This window comes from Spermophilus citellus (assembly GCF_964194105.1).
Source record: "Spermophilus citellus genome assembly, chromosome: 14".
Lineage (NCBI taxonomy): Eukaryota > Metazoa > Chordata > Mammalia > Rodentia > Sciuridae > Spermophilus > Spermophilus citellus.
The window spans coordinates 52,824,533-52,851,823 of NC_138194.1; the positions used below are offsets into that span (position 1 = coordinate 52,824,533).

General features: G+C 37.1%; 1 protein-coding gene across 1 annotated transcript in view; it reads right to left on the reverse strand.

The window, feature by feature from the left end:
• SNX16 (sorting nexin 16) overlaps positions 1-11,903 on the reverse strand; it is a 31,922-nt gene extending 20,019 nt beyond the window's left edge. Inside the window, exons 1-3 of the mRNA XM_081265803.1 lie at positions 11,703-11,903; positions 9,552-10,026; positions 1,818-1,904 (exon numbers count right to left, since the gene is read on the reverse strand). Of these exons, the coding sequence (XP_081121929.1) occupies positions 1,818-1,904; positions 9,552-9,926 (462 nt within the window). The 5' untranslated portion in view covers positions 9,927-10,026; positions 11,703-11,903. The remainder of the gene's footprint in view (positions 1-1,817; positions 1,905-9,551; positions 10,027-11,702) is intronic.
• Positions 11,904-27,291: the final 15,388 nt, after the last annotated feature.

Genomic DNA, 27,291 nt, shown 5'->3' on the forward strand with positions numbered 1-27,291 from the left:
ATTTGGATTTTCAGAGTAGAGATGTTGAATCTGTACTAAAAAAGGGCATCCTAAGCACAATTAATAAAAGATAAAATAGTTTAGCATTCTATATTTTACTTTTTCATTTAAACCGAGGTTTTCACAGCAGCAGAAATTTTCTAGCAGGCAGTTGCTAACTCATATAAATCGACATTCTCAGCACAAAGCATTATAAGAATATATTAACTTTTGAAGTTTTTAGTAGTTCTTGAAAAGAGTAAAGAGAGGATGGAAAATGAGAGAGAATAAGACCAATAGAGCTTCCTCTACTACATACCAGTCAAAATTGGGGAATGATTTCCAGATGTTCTAAGGTTATCTTATTTGGCCTCTTAAAAGCATCATAAATCACTTGCTTCTTGTAAAAAAATGATTTTTTTCTTGGCTTCCAAAATATCAATTACCCCACCACCTACCCCATCTGGTTTCCTTCAAGCTTTGTGGATAGCTCTGCTCTTTATTACATTCTAACTTCAATTTACTTAATTCCTCACTGTGAGAAATTTAGGATGGTTCTAAGTTTTAGTTATCAAAAACAAATAGAACACAAACAAAATCACCATAAACAATATGCTAAGTATATTAGCATATTGTATATACTTAGAACTAAGCCTTTCCCATATTCATGACTGGTTACACAGGATTCCTAGAAATCTGATTACTGCATCAAAATTATGCAAAAGTTAATGGAGTCCTTTAGGAAGATTTGCATTTTCAATGCTGAATGATACCATTTAAACATCTTTCAATTTGACAGGGGAAATAGTTTTGTATTTTTCTTTTCTTGAAGTAGTTGTAAATTTTTCAGAATTTATTGGTCACTCATATTTCTTCTATGAATTACCTTGTTCATATCATTTTTATATTTTTTCTTTTGGGCTCACTTTTTATTTTTAAGGGTTCTTAATATATCAAGATTCATTATTATCCTGTTTCATATGTGTAGTAGGCAGAATTCTAGATGGCTTTATGACCTTTGCCTCTGGTATTGATCTTGTGATTTTGTTATGTTATAGAGCTAAAGGTGTTTTGCAGCCGTAATTAAGGTTACTAATCAGTTGACCTTAAGACAGGCAGATTATCTGGTTGAGTCTAATTTCATAACTTGAGACTTATACAGTGTCTTCTCTGGCTTGTGGCAGAAGAAAAAGTTGGAGAGATTCAAATCATAAGGACTTGTGTTACTGTTGCTGGCTTTGAAGACACACAAGGAATGGAAAGTAGTCTCTATGAGGTAAGAATTACCTTTGGCTGTCAGCCAGCAAGGAAACAGGGACTTTAATCCAATATCTTCAAGAAACTAAATTCTGCCCACAACTTCAATAAAACTGGAAGCTGAGTCTTCCTCAGGGACTCTAGATAAGAGCCTAGCCCAGTCAAAAGTTTGACTTTGAGTTTGCTTAAAACTAAAAAGCAAATCAAGCTGAACCCACCTAAATTACTAAATAATAAATAAGTGTGATTTTAAGTAACAAGGTTTATAACAACAGGAGACAGGAATAGCACTAATGCAATATGTTAAAATATTTTTTTGGTTTACTCTTATAGTAATGATTTTATAAATTGTGATCTTATTATATAGATCTTTGTCAAACTTACATGATTACATAAATACTTTTATATATTACAGATAGAATTTAAGGCTATTATAGTAAAATGAAACAATTTTCTTATTAATTAGTAAAGATTTACTTGAATCACATAATTAACAAGGAAAAAACATAAAAATATAATAGAAGTGCAAGGAACAGATAACTCCATTGAAAAGGCAGGTTGGGATTTATTAAAGTACTTACTTTGTCATTAAGCCTAGAGAAGTCAGTGTATCTTCTGAAAACTACCCAACTCTCTTCTGGGGTTTTCTTTACAAGTATTTTATACACCTACAGAAAGTTAGAAAGAATTAGATAAAAAAAGTGAAAGTATTCAAACCTAATATATTAAAAACTTGAACTTGAGAAAAAAAACTGTAACAATTATTATCCAAAAAATATGAGAAACCATTTAGATAGTCAAAAATACATAATAATCATCAATAGAGATACCAAAGCCAAAGTTTTTCCTTAAGAAAATAAAGATGATAAACTTGAGACAAAGGCTTCCTCTGTGCACATTAATAACAATGAACTCACCAGCCTCTAAAATGTTTTATGCCAACATACGCATTCTAAAAATGATAATAAATAATGCTTAAAAAGAAGTATTCTGAACTAATTTAATTTCTAAACCCAATAATCTATATAGCTAATTATTCAAATAAGTTCTATATTGCTTTAATTTTCAAGGCTGAAATAAAAGCTTGAAATATTAAAAACCCATATCAAAGGTTTACAAAATTGCACATAATAACAATTATGCACAATGAATATTTCATAGAAAAACATAATTAAATCAAGTCAACATATTTTTTAAAAGAATATAACAAGAAAAATATATTCTATTTTTTTAAAAAGTATAATTTTATAATTTATTATAAAGAAGTATGTAAGAAAATTACAGAGAAACATCTAGTAGTTTTTGGTGCTATAGGCTGTATTAAGGTAACAAATAAGTACTTAGGTATTTGTTGAATGAGTGAACTCTTAATAAGAGTAATTCTTTTATTGAAATCTGTTATGCAATAATTCTCTAGAGTTATGCTTTAGTCACATGTGTCTACTCAGTATTTGAAATGTGACTAGTCCAAACTGGCATGTACTCTGAGTGCAAATACTCACCTGATTTCAAAGACTTAATGGGAAAAAAGATGTAAACATCTTTATTGAAATTCTTTTATATTGATTACATATTGAGGTGATAATATTTTGGGACATATTAAGTTGCATAGAATATCTTATTAAAACAATTTTACCTGTTTCTTTTCAGTGTTTTCTTTAACTCAGTTACTAGAAAATCTAAAATTACAAATGTGAGTCACAAGTGAGGTTCACATCACACATCGACTAGCCAGTTCTCCTCTAGAGATAAGTCCTTATTTAAGGACTGCAGACTGTTTTTACTATTTGATTTCCTCCCCTCCCATACAGACTGTATTTTCAGATTTTAAATGGAAAAAGTAGCAAGAGTTAAGGATACATCTTTTGCTTTGAAATAATTATCTTCCTAAAATATAAGAGTAGAAAATAAAAATCCCTAAATAGATACCCTTTTAAAGTCTGCAAAAAGTCCTGACCTAAGCTAGTCACAATGGAGATACAAAAGAAACATTATTTTCACTCATTAAGACAAAAAAAAAAAAGATAAATTAATTTGATTTTTTCCCCTTTGCAGTACTAGGGCCTTTCAAATACCCTAGGCAAGCACTATTATCACTGAGCCATATCCCCAGTCCCAATTCAGTTAGTATGAATAACTAACGAATGCTAAAAATCAACTTCATGTCTACAAATCCACATGACTTTATTTTCCTATTTTAGAAACTACTGCCCTGTCCCTTAACTAAGCTATTCCTTACTCTGACTCCTGAATACTGCTCTTCTTTTAGAAAGACATAGACCTTTGTGTTTTCTTTTCTAGAAAGCATTCTTTCTACCTTTCTACTTGTTTAAGTAATGCTTTCAATGAAAACTTTATGTACTCAAACTTTGCGTTCTAAAAGTAGTTACCACTATGCTATTCAAAACAGCGTATACAACTTTGTACTATCTTTTATGTAGTCCTTATTTGGTCTTTTAAGTGAATTATAACATACAGAAGCACATAGTAAATTACAAAATATATATAGAAAAGTACATAAACCTTAAGAATACAATTTGATGTATTTTCATAAGTGAACACACCCATGTAACTAGTACCAAGAGCAAAAAACATTACCAACTGAAGAAGCCCTTAAGGCCTTTTTTCTAATCATAATCATCACTCATCCTAATTACTTTGTTTTTAAACATCTCTGGAAACACTTTATACTATGTATTGTCAGATCTCAATAGTCAGTCCTATACTGTCTTCAGTTAAAAGATCACTTTGGTACAGTTGTAGTCATGTGCCCGCTTATAATCCCAGCAATTTGAGAGGCTGAAGTAGGAGGACAGCAAATTCCAGGCCAGCCTCAGCAATTTAGCAAGACCCTCTCTCAAAATAAGCAAGACAAACATAATTAAAAGGACTAGGGATGAAGCTCAGTTGTAAGCACTCCTGGGTTCAACTCCTAATTAAAAAAAAAATAAAGTTCTTGGAAAAAATTATTTTGTAAATCTAAGGCTCCCTCCCAAGCTTGGTATCTGCAACCCAGACTTCTCCCCTAAACACAATTTACACATATACACACAAAAAACTGGGGATGTGGCTCAGTGGTAGAGCACAGCATGCTAGGTTCAGTCCCCAGCATCACAAAACCAAAAAATAAACACATAAATAAACACATAACCCCATCTCCTCAAACAAAAACACCTTTTCAAAACACCTTCATTTTATGTACAATGAAATCCAAAGTCCTTACAACAGCCTATACAATGTAACTAATCCTTGTCACACTCCCCTGCCTTTCCCAGTTATCTCATTTCCTTCATCTCTCCTCTGTTGTTTACTCTGCTGTCAGCCATAAGGGTCTCTGTAGACCTCTCATCTGTATGGAAAGCTCTTTCCCCAGATAGTTTCATTTCTCACTCCCTTTTAATAGTAACATCTTTTCTATGAGGCCAAGAGTGACAACCCTATTTAAATCCTAACCCCAGCTTCAGGGAAATTCCTTGTCATTCCTCTTCTGTTTCTCATCACTTATCACCAAGTGACATACCAGCAGTCTTTTTATTTACTTTTTAATTATTCTTTCATGTTGCTATACCACGATTACCAGGAACAGTATCTGGCACATAACAGGTAATCAAACAATGGTGAGTTAGCGAATGAATGAACATGACTAATCTGTCTTCCTCTATAGTATAAAAAAGCCTTTATATATCACTGCTTTAAATAAGACTGCAAATTTGCATTTTCACACATGTCACCTGTTTAGTCCATTTGGGCTGCTATTAACAACACATCCTGCCATATTAGTGACTGTTGTATAGCAATGAGGGTCTCCCTTCCTTTCCATGCAATTTCCCTTTTCTCTCTTTCCCTCCCATCTCATGTCTCTGTTTAAAGTTAATCTTTTCTTCCTGCTCTTCCTCCCTGCTCTGTTCATAGTTGCTCTCATTATATCAAAGAAGACATTTGGTATTTGTTTTTTAGGGATTGGCTAGCTTCACTAAGCATAATCTGCTCTAGTGCCATCCATTTCCCTGCAAATTCTATGATTTTGTCATTTTTTATTGCTGCGTAGTACTCCACTGTGTATAGATGCCACATTTTTTTTTTATCCATTCATCTATTGAAGGGCATCTGGGTTGGTTCCACAGTCTAGCTATTGTGAATTGTGCTGCTATGAACATCGATGTGGCAGTATCCCTGTAGCATGCTCTTTTAAGGTCTTCAGGGAATAGTCCAAGAAGGGTAATAGCAGGGTCAAATGGTGGTTCCATTCCCAGCTTTCCCAGGAATCTCCATACTGCTTTCCAAATTGGCCTCACCAATTTGCAGTCCCACCAACAATGTACAAGTGTACCCTTTTCTCCACATCCTTGCCAGCACTTGTTGTTGTTTGACTTCATAGTGGCTGCCAATCTTACTGGAGTGAGATGGTATCTTAGGGTGGTTTTGATTTGCATTTCTCTGACTGCTAGAGATGGTGAGCATTTTTTCATGTACTTGTTGATTGATTGTATATCCTCCTCTGAGAAGTGTCTGTTCAGGTCCTTGGCCCATTTGTTGATTGGGTTGTTATCTTATTGTCTAATTTTTTGAGTTCTTTGTATACTCTGGATATTAGGGCTCTATCTGAAGTGTGAGGAGTAAAAATTTGTTCCCAGGATGTAGGCTCTCTATTTACCTCTCTTATTGTTTCTCTTGCTGAGAAAAAACTTTTTAGTTTAAGTAAGTCCCATTTGTTGATTCTTGTTATTAACTCTTGTGCTATGGGTGTCCTATTTAGGAATTTGGAGCCCGACCCCACAATATGTAGATCGGAGCCAACTTTTTCTTCTATCAGACGCAGCGTCTCTGATTTGATATCAAGCTCCTTGATCCATTTTGAGTTAACTTTTGTGCATGGCGAGAGAAAGGGATTCAGTTTCATTTTGTTGCATATGGATTTCCAGTTTTCCCAACACCATTTGTTGAAGATGCTATCCTTCCTCCATTGCATGCTTTTAGCCCCTTTATCAAATATAACATAGTTGTAACTTTGTGGATTAGTCTCTGTGTCCTCTATTCTATACCATTGGTCCACCCGCCTGTTTTGGTACCAGTACCATGCTGTTTTTGTCACTATTGCTCTGTAATATAGTTTGAAATCTGGTATCGCTATACCGCCTGATTCACACTTCCTGCTTAGAATTGCTTTTGCTATTTTGGGTCTTTTGTTTTTCCATATGAATTTCATGATTGCTTTATCTATTTCTACAAGAAATGCCGTTGGGATTTTGATTGGTATTGCATTAAACCTATAGAGAACTTTTGGTAATATCGCCATTTTGATAATGTTAGTTCTGCCTATCCATGAACAGGGTATATTTTTCCATCTTCTAAGATCTTCTTCTACTTCTCTCTTTAGGGTTCTATAGTTTTCATTGTATAAATCTTTCACCTCTTTTGTTAGGTTGATTCCCAAGTATTTTATTTTTTTTGAGGATATTGTGAATGGAGTGTTTTTCCTCATTTCCGTTTCAGAAGTTTTGTTGCTGATATACAGAAATGCCTTTGATTTATGCGTGTTGATTTTATATCCTGCCACTTTGCTGAATTCATTGATTAGTTCTAGTAGTTTCTTTGTAGATCCTTTTGGGTCTTCTAGGTATAGAATCATGTCATCCGCAAATAGTGATAATTTAAGTTCTTCTTTTCCTATTTTTATGCCTTTAATTTCTTTTGTCTGTCTAATTGCTCTGGCTAGTATTTCAAGGACTAAATTAAATAGAAGTGGTGAGAGAGGGCATCCCTGTCTTGTTCCAGATTTTAGAGGGAATGCCTTCAACTTTTGTCCATTCAGAATGGTACTAGCCTGAGGCTTAGCATAGATAGCTTTTACAATGTCAAGGTAAATTCCTGTTATCCCTAGTTTTTCTAATGTTTTGAACATAAAGGGATGCTGTACTAAAAATGTGGATGTGTAACCGACGTGATTCTGCAATCTGCATTTGGGGTAAAATTGGGAGTTCATAACCCACTTCAATCTAATGTATGAAATATGATATGTCAAGAGCTTTGTAATGTTGTGAACAACCAATAAAAAAAAAAGAATATTAAAAAAAAAACATTAACCACAAAAAAAAAACCCAACAACACATCAAAACTGGATGGCTTATGAATAATATAAATTGTCTCTCATAGTTTTAGAGACTAGGAAGTCCAACTTCCAGAAGCTATCAAATTTGGTGTCTGGCGAGGACCTACTCTCTGGTTCAGAGATGGTGTCTTATAGTTGTATCTTCAGAGGACACACAAGGCAGCTCTCTCTTTTGTAAGGGGACTAATCCTATTCATGAGGGCTCTGCCCCCATGATCTAATCACAAAGGCCCTGCTTCTTACTGCTGTCATCTTAGAGGTTAGGTTTTCAACAAAATTTTGGGGACACAAACATTTACACCACAGCATCACCTCAATGAATGCTCATTGTTTCATAAGGAAGGGAAGACAATGTAAAGAAATGAGCCATCAGTTTATTATAATTTCTAAAACTGCCTTCCAAAAGAGATAGTTCCAGGCAGATTCCCCATCATATCACCAGTTTTATAATTCTAAAGCTCTCTCTTTGTAAATAATGTCAATACATTTTCCTAGATGCCCTCTTATCCTGGCATAAATTTACATAAAATTTTACTGCAAGAAAATCCAAAGAAACAAATTTTGACCTCATAAGTGAGTTTAGCAAGGTTGATGGATATACATAAACATATATAGGTTCAAATACATAAACATAAAAGGTCAAAATATACAAATCAGTAATGAACAAATAAAAAAAATATCTCTTACAAGAGCATCAATCTAACCAAAAGAAGAAACACTTCTGCACTGAATCTAACCAAAAGAAGAAACACTTCTGCACTGAATCTACAAAATGTTATTAGAAGAAATGAAAGTCAATGGATATGTTCATAGATCTGAGGACTCCCTATTGTAAAGTTGTCTGTTATCCCCCAGGTTTATTTATAGACTTAACAAAATCTCAATGCAAAGAGCCAAGAATGTCCAAGGTGATCCATAATGATGATAATAATAAAACTAGAGTACTTAAAACTATTGAGTATCAAGAACTATTATAAAGAATCACTAATTTGTGGAATTAGTAAAAATAGGAAAACAGAATACGGAAGCCAACCCGTACATTCATGGTCACGTGATTTATGATGCAAGCAAAACTGTAGAGGCAGAGAGCAAGAGTGGTCTTCTTAACATAAGCCTGATTAATTGATTCTATATAGGAAAAAACAAAAATGACCAGACAAAAATCAATTCCAAACAGTTTGCAAACCTAAATGTTAAAGGCCCAGTAAAAACAGCTTACAGAAAAATACATGCAACAATATACTTATAACTTTGCAGTAGGTAAAGTTTCAAAAAGTGCTAGCCATAAAAGAAAATATTAATAAATTAGACTCAAATTAAGATCTTTCAGTTATAAAAATGGAGAAGACTTCCCCAGAGAAAAAGGAATAAAATAATATTCAAATGGCCAAGAAAATTTTTAACAATCTTTAAATTAGTCATTAAAAACATTCAAACTACAATGTTTTATTCTACACAAACCAGAATAGGTAAAAAGAAAATGATGGGAAAAGCACATGTGGGAAGGTGTAGAACAATTAGAAATCAGATACACTGCTTATAGTACAGATATGTACAACTACTCTACAACACTGTCCATTAATATCTTCTAAAGTTGGGCACATGAACAAGCAATTTAGTCCTAGATAGATGTTAAACAAAAATGTATGCTCTTATCAAGTGACATGTAAAACAGTACTAAACTGTTTACATCGGAAGTGTTTGAAAGAACCTAAAAAAAAAAAAAATTGTGGCATATTCACATAAAGGAACACTATGTGTAATAAAAAGGAGCTACCAACATTTGTTGCAAGATCAAGGACAAAAATCACAAACATAATGCTGAAGAGACCAGACCCAACAGGGTACATACTCAACAATTCCATTTACGTAAAGTTCAAAAACAGGCAAAGTTAATCTAGGCTACCAGAAAAGTGTTGGGCCTATGGTTACTAACAGAGACCATGAGAGGCTTTTCAGATGCTAATAATGTTCTATTTCTTGATTGATATGCCAGTTACACAGGTGTGTCAGGTTTGTGAAAATTCATTAGAGTAAAACAAAAGTTTACTATAACATGATAAAACTTAGTGGTATAAAAATCATAAAAAATTTTATATTCAAGAAATTATAAGTATAATAATTTAGACTAATTAACAGTAGTTTAAATACACAGATTAATCAATTTTTTACTTTCTACTGGTGTGTAGTAGAGATCAATACTTACAGTAAATTTGGCTCTTTCTTCCATTACTTCATAACCCAGTATAGTAGGTGTAGATGGTCTATCTTCCCAATTCACTGTTTCACGACTTTGTTCTTCAATTTCTCTTGGTCTAGTAGAATACTCAATGGATGAATCTGTACCTGTAAATTTAGTCCTAACGAGAGGACTGTTACAGACAGACGAAGTACTATCCATATGATCAGGCACACTTGTCTGTTTACAATTACCCATATTTGAATCTTCTAATTGGCCTTTGGAAGAGTTTGAGCTTGTTGAGATACTGCCAAATGAAGAACTCCTTTGATTTCTGTTGGTTGTAAAACTGGAAGCAGAGGTTCCTATGGGCATAGGAACTGGGACATAAGGAGTTGCCATCCTCTTTTGGCCTTTGCAATAAACTTGTACACTGTTGAGTCCAAACACTCAGAGAACAACTAATATGCAATCCATTATTTTCTTCTTAGGAATTCACTATCTAAAAAATGAGAAGGAAATATTGATAGTTTAGTCTTAACTGGAGCATAATCCCAAAGAAAGCAAAATGTTCTTTTCAATTTTGTGACACTTTCATTTTAACTGAATTGAAAGCACACCTCAAAACATTTCCTTTGATCTCAATTCTCTAAGGACTCTTGTTCTCAAGGTAAAGAGAGCAAAACCACTCCATATCCCCTTTCTTAACCCTCAGCTACATTTCATCCATTTTTCTTATTTATTTTCTGGTGAAGTATTTCTATAATGTTCATTTTACTCTGACTTGATCCCCAGCACCCCCCACCCCAATAAGAATTAAAGGAGAAAGAACAGTAAAGACCTTCCTGAAGCTGTATTGTAGGCTTTTCATCCTAATAATACTTTAAGTACTTTATATAGTATAGGAAAAAAGGAAAGAAGGGGGGTGTTTAGACACATTACCTTTTGATTTAATTAGTGAAATCCTAAGAACTTACAGAGTAATAATACTGAGTCAGAAGCTTAGATGCTGTGTCGTAACTACAACTCTTAAAATAATATTTTATAAAACCCAGGATATAATGTATTTTAAGAATAAACTCGATCAAATAAATTTAATAAAACCCAAAGAATATTAAACTTATATTCAACAAGATTAAAGTTTGTTTCACATTTTTTCAGGTCACCTATAATCTTGCTTTGTAATAAAATTAGAGTACTTAACAAATCTTTAAAACTCATACTCTGTAATGTGTTTCATCCAAAGAACCAGTATTTCTTTTATCAGAATAATATCCTAACACTACTTAATGCTTTATCATTATTAAATAACAAACTCATAAGAAATTTAATAACTATAGACCAACAAAATGACTATGCGTAACAACAATGGATCTGCCTGCCCAACTTCATCTAAGCAAATCCACTAGTGAAAAAGGTAGGAAGAGTCCCCTAGACTTGTAAAGATGCTGAAACAAGATTTTTTTAACTCAGCACGTGGTTCTGGGCAACCATCCCTACTATAAGAATTTCGAAATTTGAGCTGCTGATTCACAGGTCCTTGGTTCCGCTTGATGACCTACCCAAAAAGAAGTAAATAAGTGTGATATCTCAACCTTCTCAAGGCCTGTGGGATCGCCCTGCCTTTTGCGGGAGCTACCTGAGGCCACCAGGCTGGGGAAAAGAAAGATATCAACACAATCACTGATGTCTAAAGAACTGAGAACTGCCCAAGCGTTAGGAAGACTTCTTGTGCTCATTAAGAGCGTCTTCACTTTTGTTCTTGCTTGGAGATGCTCCCTAGAAGGTTCATCTCAGTCTCACCTCGGGCAGGTGAGGTGGTCGGGGCAACCTGGTATGTGAGAGGAGTGGGCGGAGGGAAGAACCTGGGGACGATCTACTCTAGCACCGGGTGTGCGCGGGTCTTAGGGCTTTTGGCTCCGTGGGTAGGAAGACTTGCAGCTCTTGGAGGTACCTGGCGACACCAGACCCTCCCGCCTCTGCCGCCTGGTGCGCGCGCGACCAGAGCCTCCCAGGGACGCCGAGGAGTCAGGGTTGTACTGACCAATAAGGGGTTGGAGCGCGGGGGAAGGGGGTTCTAAGGCGTCTCTCCACCCTCGGGCGCCACCCGCCAGTCATCCAGGGTGCAGGTGTCACTCGCAAGAGAGACCAGGACAGCGCCCGCCGCCCACTCCCTACCTCAGCGCACTCAGTGATCTTGCTCGAGCGTGCTTCCCGGTGACGGTTAAACTGGACTCTTCCTAACTTCAGCTTCTCGCCTCCTCCCACAGCACTGAGCTGCCTCACGTGACCGTCCGCTCTGAAAGTAGTGGCTCCTAGCCGCTCCAGCCTCGGCCGGGCCACTGGGCCCAGGACCCAGGAGAGGTGGAGGGAGGGGTTGGCCTGGGACGCCGATCCCGGAAGTGACGTCACCACAGGCACCGCCCCCGGAGGCGCGGGTGGAGCTGTCTGCTGCTGGTTCTCTAGTAGATGGGTTAAATCTAATCTTGTGACAGTACATCCACACTCTCAACCCTATCTTTAATTTTCCGAAGTAAACTTCTGAGAAAAGGAGCTACGATACCTAGTTTGCCCCGCAGGTGATTAGATTTCAAGACCCAGGAGGAACTATGGACAACGTAGCACCGCACTACTGCTTTGCATCATGGGACATGTAGTCCTCACCAGCTTGGGCTAGTTCTAATGGGTTATTGATTGTTTCCAGAATTAGCAGAGCTTTAAGGGATGACAATTGATTTGAAGAGTGGAAAGATAGAACACTGAACTTTTATCTATCTGTCCTACTTAATTCAGAAATCCTTGATGGTAGAAACCCCTAAATTCTTTAACGTGTTTTTCCCCCATCTGGGAACAGTTTATCACAAATGATACAATATATTAGGCCTGCTAGAATTGTTAATGTGAAAACTAAGGTTATCAGGAAAGCCATTCTTTGATAATTAAATCGCAAGATTCAGACGGCTGTACAGGACTGTTCATCACTAGAGATGTACAATTGGATTTAAAGATTATTCCATGATTTCTCGGTCTTTGGAGTAGTACCAAGAGTGGGAAAAATTGATAGTGGTAACTTCAAAATGAATGTAGAAGGATAACCTATAGCATAATGATGGTTTTGGTTTGAGAGATATTTTACTTTCAGTATGAAGAAACATAAAAATAGAATTCTATAGAAACAGGGTACTAAGTTTTTGTAGTTTTCAGGATACACTTGGCAGTCTTGACCTCAGATGGCAATTATATCTTTCACTTACTTAAGTTAGTAAGGTAAGAGAAAAACAAAGGAAGGAAAAAACCTTGTAATATTTTTCTTAGTTATGGATGGGGCTGCAGGTGGTAGCAAAAAAATTCCTGTAATGAGATATAGTTCAGTATGTAGGAAGCCAAGGAAAATTAAACTTCTTGGAAGTAAGAGCATATAGATACCACAGTTAAAAGTAGTATAAAGATCTGGAAAAGATCATTGAAATTGTTCAAGAAGAACTTTTATTTTTTAGTACTGGGGATTGCACCCAAAAGGACTTAACCACCAAACTACATCCCTAGCCATTTTTATTTTTTATCTTAAGACAGGCTTAGGGCCTTGCTAAGTTGCTAAGGCTGGACTCAAAATTGTGATCCTCCTGCTTCAGCCCCTGGAACTGCTAGGATTACTGGCATGGGCCACTTCATTCATCAAGAAGAACTTTCTTCACAGATTATTGAGTGAAGCATAACAGACTATCATACTACATGCTTTATCTTCTAGAATATCTGTTATTGACAAATGTCTACATTTTACTTTCAAGAAATAACTAAGTAGCTGTAGTAATCAATGAAGAATATCCTGTGGTTGGTCAAAGTGAAAGTTCCTGCATTATCACAGACCATATTGATGGCTACTCCCTATATTTGAAATTTTTTAGTTAAGCTTATGGATACTTCTACATAGTATCCACAATCAAATTGAATTGCTTATATTTTGACTTATGGAATAACAAAAGATTATTTTTCTGCCTTCACTGTTTAATTTTACATAAATTATATATCCCTGGAAAGCCATTTTGAGCTCACCCAAGATATCATTTTATACAATGATATGTAGTTTTTGATAACTGAAATGGGGTTACAGGAAGGAAGAGGTAAAAATTACAGCAGGAAAAAAATCATATGCAGTAGATGAAGTGACTTCCTAGATCCAAACATTTCCCCTTCTCAGGAATTGGTATTTATTTTGTAAGGCTGGGCCTCTGGTTGCTATGTTCATAATATGTCACTCTTGGAAAAAAGTTTTTCATTATAGTTCATTGTGCCAAAGTGGAACATTTGACCCAAGTTGTGTCCAATAGGTGCTGTTTCCTAGGAGTGAAAATTGGGCGGTTCAGGAGGGAAGTTGGAAGGCACAGGAAGTAAAGTCAGAATAAAGGAAATTTTGTGATGAGAAGGTACATGGAGTTCTACTGCTAAATTCTCTGGAATTAATCTGGTCTCTCTGCATGCTTTACATTCCTTGGACTCTATGAGATAAACTAGTGTTCTTTCAATATATTAGCTTTTTGCTTCAATGTAGCCAGAGTTGGTTCTTTTGACTGAAACCAAAAATACAACTAATACACAATAAGGAAACTGAAAATGAATAGTAGATATCTACAAAAAGCCTTTCTGGCTTTTGCAAATAGCTGTCAACAATTTGTAGTCTAAGGTTTTAAAATAAAGTATGGCGTTTCATAATCTGATGTCTGTTTATACCTTTTAAAAATTCCTCAATGATTACAACTACAATGATGTAGGTATAACTTCATTGATTATTTTGGTTTCACTTTATATATTCCCTAATTCATGCATTTTGTTTCCCATAGGTAGTGTTTCTTTAATCTTAATATTTAGTATCTGTATTCCACCTTCCCTCTAATTCCTCACTGCCATGAAAGTAAGAGTGCAGAGAAAGACCCACTAATGATCTATTTTTAGAGTTAAGGGAGGTAACCAAAGTAGTAACATGATAACATGACAGCTGAATTTATGTCAATGAACCTGTGACCTATATATTTCCAAAATCTAGGGTAGGAATATATGGCATTTGTAATGGTACAGAAATGACACTCTTCAATACTGCTGCCATTGATTAGTGATCTTTGACTCATATATTACATAAAGAAAGTTTTGACAGCATGTTTGGAAATCCTGGATACATAAAAAATGTGATCAGAATTATTCCTGGAGATCACAGTCATAATCTCAGAACTGAAAGGAAGTGTCATGACCATAAGGATAAGCCTCCATTTTATAGCTAAGGATACTGAGGAAAACGGAGGCTAGGGCATCTGCCTGAGGTCATAGAGCCAGTGAATCCTTGTTAGTAAACTAGTTACCCTCTTAGCATACACAGTAAGACACCATTCCCTAAGCACTTTTATACTCTGTCAAGTCCTATGTGTCTTTCAACTTTCCAATATATAGCTTCTGGTATATTTTCAGTTGGTGTTTGCTACCTGGGAAATCTTCCTGGATTTTATGTATGAGAAAATGCCTGCACTAGGCCTTTGGAGGTCAGTATGAATTGGATAAGTAAAGAAGGAAGGTGGAGCACATCAGTCAAAGTTGAAGACTTGAGAGAGAAAAAACAGTAGAGGTGGGGTGTTGTGGGACCATTAAGAGACAGTCTGATTGTACAGAAAAAAGGGATGTTAGGAAATTGCTAGAAATAAACATGAGCTTCTCCTTATGTCAAAAGTCCATCTCAAATATAATCACCTCAGCAGTACCTTTCTGTTTCTCTCAGATGGTATTAAATAAACCTGTTCTCTATGACACTACTGTACTTAATTCATGAATGGAGAAAATTATTACTTTATATAATAAGTACTTATTTATCTGTACAACCTAAGGGGCAAGATCATGTATTAGACATCTATATGCTGATAGTAACTTGTTTTGCTATCTGAATGAGGTATAGTCCCCACAATTATTATTGTTTTACAAATAGCTCCCTGTACTTATTCACGTTCACTGCAAGATCCCTTAGGCATTGCATTTTCAACTCCTAGTTTAGAGAATAAAATCCAAATGCTTTGAGTAGGCCTGTATGCTCCTTCATGAACTGACTTCTATGGCCTTATTCTCTTCAGAATAATTAGTCAGCTAGTTAATCAATTAACTAGCCGTTTATTAAGGACGTGCCGTATGCAATAAATGTCAAAGTCCAGCTGTACCAGTTATTTCTCATTCTGAGTCTTTTTTCCCTCTTTCCAGCATTTGATACTTTTGCCTGTAATTCTCCCTCATTCTACTTAACAGGCTTAGGTGTAGGCGATGTGCTTTCCAAAACAGTGTCCTCTCTCCCTCCACCATGTCCTCAGAGACCTCTCCGCAAGCCTCTGCTACCAACTTACTCCCATTGTATATCATCACTTCCATGTCTGCTTCCTTGACAAGAACAAGAGCTTCTTGGGGCTGAGACAGGTTCTTTTTCTTTTTCTATGCTGGCTGAAAGAGTCTCTGGCACAGAGTGTGGCTAAATTGCATGAGTAAATGAATAAATAAAATTTTTTCATTTGTTCAACATGGTGGTTTACTACAAGTAAATATAAACACACACATTCTTTGTGGAGGTATGCTTTGAAGAAATGTTAAATGGAAGCTTACTGTATAAAACAAATGAAAGTGAAGCAGCTGTGGTTGGGAAGAAAGGATTTCTTTAATTACTGAGTGATTTGTAAACCATTGGACTAAATAAATTATTTCTAATGTCCAGTTCAAATGTAACACTTTATGAGTTTATATCTATTACTTGAGACCTGAAGTAGAAACCAAAACAAATACCATAGTCTAGTTAGCAGCACAAAAATCCATAAAAGGCATTAGGCAAAGCAAAAACAAAATTAAAACAACAAAGAGCTAAACTCCTGAAATTATACAAACCAGTGAATCAGACATTATTGTGTATTTAAGTCTTTGTCTTAAATAAGTTTGAGACATGCTGAACTCCTGGTATGTGAATAAAGAATGAAATCTGTCATCTGAATTCCTAGTGCCAGGTTTTACAGCATCTGGATTTGCAAGAGACCTTTGCAAAGATGCAAGAAAGTTTCAAGGTAAAAGCAGAGCCTTGAGGGACAATAAATCTTCAGTCAACACCATGATTCCTGCTTGTCCTAGGCAAGCCTGATACCTTCTCAAGGGGGACTTAAAACATTGTTCTACACCTAAGTCTTTTGTTTGGGTTACCTCTAATTTTTTTCATCTGTATGGGGTAACAATAGTCCTTTCCCATGGGATTGTTATAAAAAGGAAAAGGATGCTTGTTAAGTGTTTATTATGGTGACTGGTAAAAGGAACAATAGCTATTGTCATTATCTCCTGAGTCAACTAGTCAGCTCAGCTGCTTTAAAAAGACATGAATGACATTAATAATAATGTACTTAGATATATGCTAAATGAATGAATAGTAATTAACCGTACAGAGAATTGCTGTATTGACTACATGTGAATTAATCAACCAGTATTTTGGACCTATATTTCTGTGAGTTTTTTTCCTACTGACTTTTATTTACATATTTATTTTTCCTGATTTATTGAGAAACAATTGGTAAGTAAAATTATATGAATTTAAGGTATACAATGCAATGATTATATATTCATATGTATTGTGAAATGATTATCAACACATTACATTACATTTATTTACTGAATCCTCATAATAATAATATAATAAACATCAGTTATAATAATATAATTATAACATCAATTATAATAATATCATGGGATTATTATAATTGATGTTATAATTATATTATTATAACTGATATTTTACATATTGAATCTCTTGTTCTTTTTTTAAATGGAAAGTTATTCTACAAGATTATCTTGTTTTCATGGTTGGAACTCACACCTCATTTAAAACTTGTGTTCATATTCCCACTCCATTTTACTTTCTCCGTCTCTGTAGCAGGTGGAGACTGGTTCTTCAAAGAGCCACACAGGCAAGACATTTGTTGAAAACAAACTCTCGCAGGATTTAGTTCCAGGAATTTTGAGGTTCTTCAAATCATTTAATAAACATAATATCTAGGCCAAATGATTTAATTTTGTTTTTCTTTTTCATGGATTATTAGCTAGTTCTATATAGGCATTTTAGCAATGGTTTCTAAAATTGTTTTGATGAGCTAATCTTATCATGTGCCTATTCTGTCCCCGGCTTTACTATTGTTATCCTGACTTGCTCTCTGGTATTGGATCTGATGTTACCTTTTAAATTTTCCTTGTTGAAAGACTGGATGAACTGGAAAGATTGGGAAGGAGTTGACCAGGTGAAGCATGTTTCCAAAACAGAAATAGGGATGTAGTTGGATAGAAGAATATCTCAGGCAGAAGGGTGTAAAAGATATTATGGAGAAATTCCTTAAAATGTGAGATAATGTTGTCTGAATTGAAATAAACCTTGTAGACATAGAATTTGAATTATTATATAATTGTATCAAATGGCTTCAGCACTTTGAAGAATCAGATCTTAATCCTCATTCAGCAAACATTCGTTGAGTGCCTACCATATGTGCCAGTTATTGTTCTAAGCTTACAGGAATTTACTCGTAACAAGATATGCAAGGTCACTATTATCATGGAATTCACATTCTGGTAAATGTTTTTGCAGAAATAATCAGTGAACATAACACATGTTTTAAGAATTTAGGCAATTTTACATTCTCTATATTCTAAATATTTATTATAAAATAGAGTAATGTAATAAGAGTGGCTGGGGCAGGAAGAAATGAAGCAATTATAGATTGGGGCATGAAATCAAGGGTCTCTCAGCATATGTTTTCAATTGTTGAGATTTTTACATCTACCAAAAAAAAAAAAAAAGTTTGCAAAAACCTGATGGCTAAGCTTTGCAGGAAAGCTACTTCACATAGACCATAGGAGAAAAAAAGGAAAAAGATGAGTTAGTAAAAGTGCTCCCTTCCCTTCTCTAACAGCTCCAATTTCAGGAAATAAGATGCCAGATGTTTCCCTAATCACAGATGTGGTACATATGTCCCTGAGACTTTGGATTTTTAACATTAATACTCAAGTCCTGCTGGTTTCAAATTCCAACTTCTTTGTTAAAGGATTCTAGTCTTTTATAAATTTTCCCTAAGTATTCTTGATGTCCCCAAGGGTACGTTCAATGCTCCAGGGAACCTGTTCTGGTTATTGCTCTCTGAGTTGCTGGATGAGCTGCTGTCATTGCCTTTGCTGCTGGCTGAGTCATGCTTGCCTTGACAGCTCTACACTAGCCTTTGCCCTAATCTAGATTACACGTGCAGTGCCTCTTGACTTAAACCCTGACAACCACTGCTGCAGGCTGGAGATCTTCCAGTAATGCTACCTGACTCTGCTGAACCGGAGACCCACAGTGGTCTGCTGCTGGCTGAAATGAAAAAGCTTTCACTTTTGCTTGAATTCTGGAGTATTACACAGTTTGGTGAGCCAACCCTTTCACTTTTGTTCGCAGTCTTCTTTTCCCCAGGGAACTCTTCGCCACGTGGGTGGCTCATTTGATAGAAACTCCTATCACAACTCTGTAGTAGATCTTATTGGCTGTCAATTCTGAATCTTTGTGTGTCTAGGGCATTCCTACCTAGTATGAATCTTGATAAGAGGTCAGAGCCCACTTCCTACTAAAATTTTAGAGTGCCATATATTTGCTTTATCAGCCTCCCTTGCAGCTAACATATGGATAAATGCTCAAGGTGTTGCTAATCTGACGAACCATTTCCAACACATGCACACTGATGTCTCAGAAACAGGGTATAATGCTGGATCATGGCAGTATCCTCATAAGACAAGTTTTGTGGTTTGATTTTAAGCTTTGTTCTTGGTTGCATTGTCCCCAGGCTTCCTAGGATTTCTGTGAGTTTGTTAATATCTTAAAAAAAATATCATTCTTTTTAAATTGGACACAACTTAACATACATATATGTGAAGAGAAATGTCAAGAGAAAGACCAAGAGAAGGGAAGATCTTATTTCTTGTATTTGAGGGGAAGTATTCTCTTCAATTGCATATAAACATGGTAAAGAGTTCTTATTGCCATTGGCAGTCACGTGAGTCACTTTGTACCAAAGCCAATAGGAGGCTAGCAGGGTGAAGAGGGAGGGGTACAACAGCTGGATGATGCTATCGAGTCTTTCAAGTCTACTCTGCCTCTGGATGTGAAATCCCCTGAGAAAATCAATTTCCTATCAATAAGCAAGCTTAAGTTGAGATTTTCTGTTGATACTGGCTTTACCACAATAAATACGAATAATAGTGCCTAGCCTTTATTCAGAACTTACTTTCAATGTTGCAAGAACTTTTTATTCATTCAAAATATTGAGCACCTACATATATTAAATCATTTAATCATTTTAATGATACTCATTTTGGCAATAAAGTAATAATACTTTATTGTGCTGCTGGATATATGCACTTATACATAGATATATACTTAGATATAGACATACATCTAAACAGATATGGGCATGTAAATGGATATAGATGTAGGTACTGGTGTAGTTATAATTAAGGCTATTGGTATAGATATAGACATAAAGATGTGCATCTAGGTGATAAATGAGATTTATATGCTCTGAAAATGGCAGCTAAAACTCAAAGCTGAGGCTATAAATTGGTAAATGCTACATGTCTTAGTGGGAATAGTGCATAAGTAGCTGGAGACCTTGATATTCTCTAAAATTCTTATTTGAAGGGTGCTAGTTCAGAGAACTGGCCCAATCATCAGTTTCACCAGGTATTATTAGAAGATGCCTGAGAGAGGGTGGCATGCCCTTTTGGAGAATGCCATGTCTGTGAAAAGAGACTATTTTTCCCCCATCACAACTAATTGAATAGTGAGCCCCATCTCTAGCTTTTTTACATTTTATTTAGAGACAGAATCTGGCTGAGGTGTTGAGGGCCTCACTAAGTTGCTGAGTCTGGCTTTGAATTCACAATCCTCTGCCTCAGCCTCCCAAGCCACTGGGATTACAGGCTTGTGCCACTGCACCTGGCTTAACTACATTTTTTGACCTCATAATCAGGATTGCCAATAACCTAGCTTGAAATGTTGCTTGGTACCATGCTTCTCTCACTCAGTCCATTTCATATCTTAATATCAACTCTGAATCAGAATAAATATGCTTTGGGGCATAGGTAATAGAAATTTTGGCTCATACTTGCCGAAATATAAGAAAATTTATTGCATTAATTACCTGAAAATGCAGAAGCAGGACAGATTTTAGGTTTGGGTGATTGCTAGACTTAATGGTTCTGTTCTGATTTCTGTGCCATTAAGTTAAATTAGCCTCATAGCTGTAGGATGACTTCTAGTAGTACTCCAATTTTTCTCTGTTTATTCTAGAGAGAACTTCTGTATGAATGTTCCAACCAAGAGTCCTGATATTTATCCTGATTTAAGTGTTTAAGTTCAAATACACTAATGACTATAGTCAAGGAGATAGAATATGTTTGCTTTTTTTAGGTCAACCAATGTCTACTCCTGAGTTTGGGGACTTTGAATCAGCTTTACCTAAGGTTGCCTGGGGCATGGAGATGAACATCTGAATTAAAATATGAAAGCCATTAGGAAGGAAAAGCAGCATGGATGCTGAGAAACAATCAATAATGTTCTCCCCAAGGAGAGTTAATGACCTGATGAGAGATGATCAATAATAGGGATATATTTGAATCCTAGAGAAGAGGCAGAAGAACTTGGACAGTGTCCCAGTTGATAGGTAAGGATGTGCAGATTTTAGAGCTTCAATGGCTTTGAAGAATTTGCTCTCCATAAAGACCCGCTTATACTTTGGGATCTGTATTCCTTTGTAGAAAGTTAGGTTAGATGGTGTCTAGAGCAGGTTGAGGAAGGGTACCTCCCTCTGTGATCCATTGGTAGAGAGGCTGTTGGCTTCATCATGGCTGCTTAGTGAGGAGCCTGTGGCTAGTTGGAAAACGATAACATTAACACCACTCTCATTTTCCCTTTCCTACAAGTGAAGAGGTACATTCTGTGAAACAGAAAAAGAGAAGCACTTGTCCTACTTCAGATTCCAAAAGCTGCTTGGATGTCTCTGCTTCACGCACCATTAGCACTTTGAAGTCATCATTTCCTAGTATCTCCTTCCTCTCTACCTAGATATTCTTTTCCCTCTCTGCTTTGGTTGGTGATGATATTGCTACCTATCAGGTCACCTCAGGCCCCATTTGTCCCAAATTTTCCCTCTTTCCTGGCACTCCTTGGCAGAAGCAATCCCTGTCTGTTGTTTTCTAAATATTTTCTGAAACTGCTCTCTCTTCTATCATCACAGTGAATACATTCCTTAGGCATCCACACTGTCAGATTGCTCTCCTTCACACTGGACATGCATTATCCACTTTTAGCAAAAATTCTGAAACACGAAGCTACATGCATCCAATGGTCCAAATTATTTATCATTTCAGTAACTTTTGAGATAAGGTTGCAGGTATCAGGTATCCAGGGACATTTATGAAGTGGTCCTGCTTACTAATCTAGCCTCCTGGCTCCTAATTTTCTTTTTCTTTCCTCTTAATTCAGGTCCTGGGTGAATCCCTTGTTCTAGATCCTTTTCTTGGTCATGTTGCTTCTTCCTTCTCCTGAAAAAACCTCATTCATAAAGCTCACAATTTAAATTCCCCATACATTTTTTTTCATAAATATCTCAAGTTTATTTGGCATTTCTCCTTCAATGCTTCTATTTGTCCTTTGTGTAGCTTCTGTTTGTCCTTTGTGTAGCTTTTGACCTTTATCACATTTTATCAAAATTGTTTCGGCATTTGTCTCTCCATTCATTTAGTCATCTCCCAGTTCTTGAGCATCTTGTATGGGTGAAGAATAATCCCAGGTTCTGGTCATATTAAAGTAAATACTTGTTTACTGATTTCAGTCTGAAGTTAAGTAGAGATAGGCATTGAGATCAATACACACAAAAGTATTTTGACTAAATAGGTCTCTCAAGAAGGTATTTAAGTTGGGCATGGTGGGGAATGCCTGTAATCCAAGCAACTCAGGAGGCCTAGAGTCAGGAGGATCATGAGTTCAAAGCCAGCCTCAGCAACTTGGTGAGACCCTGTCTCAAAATTTAAAAAAAAAAAAATATATATACATATATATAATATATAAATATACACACATATATAATATATAAACATATAATATACATACAACATACACACATACACACATATGTGGAAATGTGACTCAGTGGTTAAGTGCCCTGGGTTCAATCCCCTGTACCAAAAAAAAAAAAAAAAGCTACCCAATAAGCATAAGCAAGAGAAGGGCAATTTTAGTTGGAGTTGGGGATTACACATCAGGTTTAATATTAATCACTACACATGTTGTTGCATTCATTATTTTTGTGATCAACATATATTTATTGAACATTTGTGGCTACTACATACCAAGTAGTGACCGAAACAGAATTAGTTATCATCCTCTTGGCATTTATAGTACAGCTTGGAGGAGACAGAGCAAGCACCACAACTGGGTAAAGAGGAAGGGGCTCATACAAAGTGTTATGTCAACCTAGGCTGTGGGGTGAGAAGGCAGTGAAAATTTCCAGGAGGAAATAATATTAAAGCTCTACCTGAAGGATAAAGAGAAGTTAGGCAGGTGAAGGGGCTAGTGTGTGTGTGTGTGTGTGTGTGTGTGTGTGTGTGTAGGTTAAGTTGTTCTGTTCAGGATAGTATTTCTCAAAGTCTGAACATGAATAAATAGCACGGTCAATAAAATGTATTATGACAAACAATTATCTATATATGAACATATGTAATTTTATATATAACCTTGTCCTTTAAGGTAGAAGGTTAATTTTATTTATTAAGTATTTTATACAACCTAGTAATGGGCTCATTTTATTTTAAACAAGAGAAACAATAGAGAGAGTAAAGACTGTCTTTTCCAGGAAGTTCATATGTGCCATTCTTCTGAGAAAATCAGGAAATTCTAGGGCTTGCAGCTGCTGGTTCTGTCTCTTCTAGACCACTTCAGAGTGGGTTAATTTGGTTGTTGGGCTTGAGTGGAAGTCTGAGGACCAGGTGTCATGCATGATGAGAAGTGGTAGCATGAAGAAGGAACTACTTCTATCAAGACAGGGAGGAAAAGATTTTTTTTTTCTGGCTTTTCAGAATGGGAAACCTTTAGGAAAAGGAGTTAGGTAAAGGAAGTATTTAGGTAGCTTTCTATGGGCTTTGTACATAATTCCTGTATAACCCTTCTAAGAATTCTGTTGTTAAGATCTGCCCTATCCTTCAAATTTTCAGAGGGAAGGCTCCTGTGTTTGTGACTGGAATGCCACGTAGAGATCAGGGGGCCCTGGGAATTATTTGTATTTTGAAAGAAAATGTAAGCAGAGAAATAGAGTTTACAGAGCTCACTTCACAGAGTATAGAGTGGGGAGTTTCAGGATGGATGAGAGGTAAAGGAGGGCAGGTAATCAAAGTCTTTGAAAACAAGGATGAAGAGCTTAGAAATTAACTGGTGGGATGAGCAATGGGAACACGAGGAAAGGAACCCAGCATCAGACTGATGTTTTAATGGATTATTCTGTCTCTGGTGTCCAAAACAAATAGGAGGGAGGCAAGTCTGAAGGCAGAGAGATGACTTGTGAGGTTATGTAGCAGTCATTGACATCAAGTATTATTATAGTTGGCCCTTTGTATCTGTAGGTTGTATTTTTCTATATTTATGTTTTATATCTGCAAATTCATATTTGAAAAAAAATGCTTCTATACTGAACATGAACAGACTTTCCCCCTTGTCATTATGCCCTAAAAATACAGCATAACAACTATTTATACAGCAGTTAAGTTGTGTTAAGTAATTTAGAAATGATTTAGTCTGTGGGAGAATTGTGTAGGTTATAAGCAAATGTACAATTTTTTTTTATGGTACTGGGGATGGAGCCCAGGGCCTTGTGCATGCTAGGCAAATGCTTTACTACTAAGCGATACTCCCAGCACTACTATGCCATTTTACATGAGGGACTTGAGCATGCATGCATGGGTATGGGTATCAGTTGAGTGCTCCTGGAACTTGTTCCTCACAAATACTGAAGGATAACTGTATGCTGATTTTCCACGTTCAGAAGCAAAAGCTCAGTGGTGTGTTTGGCAATAAACAAAGAGGATTAGGACCCTGGACTATCTAGTTCCAAAGTCCATCATTTTCTTAGTAGTTAATGCTTCTTTTGGACTATGCCGAATTATTCTTTAAAGGTAGAAGCCAGGTCTTTCTATTTTTGTTCTGGTTATCCATTGATGCATAAATAATCATGACAAAAGTTACTGACTTAAACCAATAAGAACAGTGATTTTGCCCCTGTGTCTGCCACGTGAGCAGGGCTGGGCAGGCATAGTTCAGCCAGGTTCTCCTCAGTTTGGAGGATAGGGACTGGGATCACCTAGGGGCATTTACAGGCATGTTTGCCAGTTGATGCTCATATTGCTTGCAACCTTTGCTCAGACTTCTGGCCAGAACACCTTCAAATAGCTTTTCCTTGCATCTTGTCTCTTGTTTCCTTATAACATGATAGCTGGGTTCCCAGGGTGAGCAACTTAAGAAAGAGTTTTAAAAAATAGCATGCTAAATTTATATTACTTTTTAAAATTGGCCTGAGAAATCACTGCACTCTGTCCTTTAAGAGTGCTTCACGATGGATGTGGGCCTGAGGAACTTCCAGATCAGAGGGCCTAAACATGGATGCCTAAGGCATTCTGGATCCTGGGGCCTAAACATGGATGCCTGAGGTGTTTCTGGATTCTAGAGCCAAACATGGATGCCTAAGGCACTTCCGGATCCTAGAGTCTCAACATGGACATGCATCAAAGGAACTTCCGGATCCCAGAGCCTAAACATGGATGTGCGCCTGATGAACTTCTGGTTCCGGGGGCCTAAACATGGATGTGCGCCTGATGAACTTCTGGATGCTACGGTCTAAACATGGATGCCTGAGGCACTTCCAGATCCGAGGGCCCAAAGATGGACGTGCACCTGAGGAACTTCCGCATCCAGGGGCCTAAACATGGATGCTCGAGGAACTTCTGGATCCTAGAGTCTCAATGGACGTGCACCAAAGAAACTTCCAGATCCTAGAGCCTAAACATGGACGTGTGCTAAGGCCTAAATATGGATGCCTGAGGAACTTCCAGTCCTAGAGCCTAAACATGGACATGCGCCTGAGGAACTTCCAGATGCTATGGCCCAAATATGGATGTGCGCCTGAGGAACTTCTGGATCCGGGCACCTAAACATGGACGTGTACCTTTGGAACTTCCGGATCCGGGGGGCCTAAACATGGATCTCTGGGGAACTTCCGGATCCGGGGGACTAAACATGGATGCTTGAGGCACTTCCAGATCCGAGGGCGTAAACATGGACGTGTCTCTGGAACTTCTGGGTCCTTGTGCCTATAAAGGGCAAGGCGTGACTCTCAGAAGGGACATGACCCATGAAGGGGAGCGGAGTATGGGGCCTGTTGGGGGGCAGACTGAGCTGTCACACCCTGAACTTGAATGTTATGGTGGCCTCACTTCCCGGCCTTCCCCTGTGTGTCACTTCCTCCCCTTCCAGGCGGTGCTGGGGAGGAAGTGAGACCAGGCGCAGGGCTCAGGCCCTGAGGAGGGACACCGTTTTTCTCCTCGCTTAGCCAGGCGCCCGGCCTGGCTGGGGACAGGGACGTCTTGTGACACTGGCTGCCTCCTGCATCCCTGCCCCAGGACCTCAGGGACCACAGGTGGGGACAGTTGTTGATTCTCCCCTGGCCACTGACCCTCAGTCATGGGGTCTGCCCAGGGAGAGCTCTGTCTCCCAGAGGATCAGGGGGCCCCTGTGACCTGCTGCTCCTTACCCACTGTCATCCTGGGCGAGCACAGGTTAGGACACCAGATGCTACTGAGAGTGACATCTCCTGGATGGGTGGCTGGGACTTTGCCTCTGTCTCCAGGCCTTAGACACTGGATGATCCCCCCTAGAGACAGAAAATAACCCCACACTGCCCTTATTTTTAAGCTTTGGATTCTGAAATTTTCCTGCTGCCACCTTCTTTGTGAAGCCAGTTTTTCAATATAGACAATATTCCGGGGGGGGGGGGGGACAAAACATGGAGTCAATCAAACCAAGCTGACACATCTGGTCCTCCAAGAGAAATCTGGATTGGAGGGAGAACAGCATTCTCAACTGGCGAAATAGTGAAGTTCCCTTGTCCTTATTTTGTGTAAGCAAAATAAATAATCTGATGTTAAAAAAAAAGAGTGCTTCACTAAGGTGGACCCAGATCTGACAAAAAGAGAATGAGACTCTTGGTGGGAGCAAAGTCAAGGAAATGGCTGACATGATTTAAATTCCCAACAGTGACTAGTCAGAAGAGCTAATACTTATAAAGTACTTAAATACATCAAACATTCTTCTATGACTTTTACTTATTTAATTCTCATGACAATGTTATATTATTATACAAACTTTACATATGAAGAGAAGTAGTCCCAATAAGTTAAATATTTTACGAAAGATCACACAGATGGTAATAGATATAGAACTACTACTGCAGCCCAGACTTTCTGTGTCCAGGGTCTGTGTTCCTAATCACTATACTATATTGTCTACTGTGATGCCTAGAATACAGGCTGGACAAATATATACATATTTGTTGCATGAATTAATATTTTGTATCTTGGTTTCCCTTAAATACTAGTCAAGTCATCATTCAGGTGAATGATTATGTGTCACCATGCATCACATATTGAATGGAAG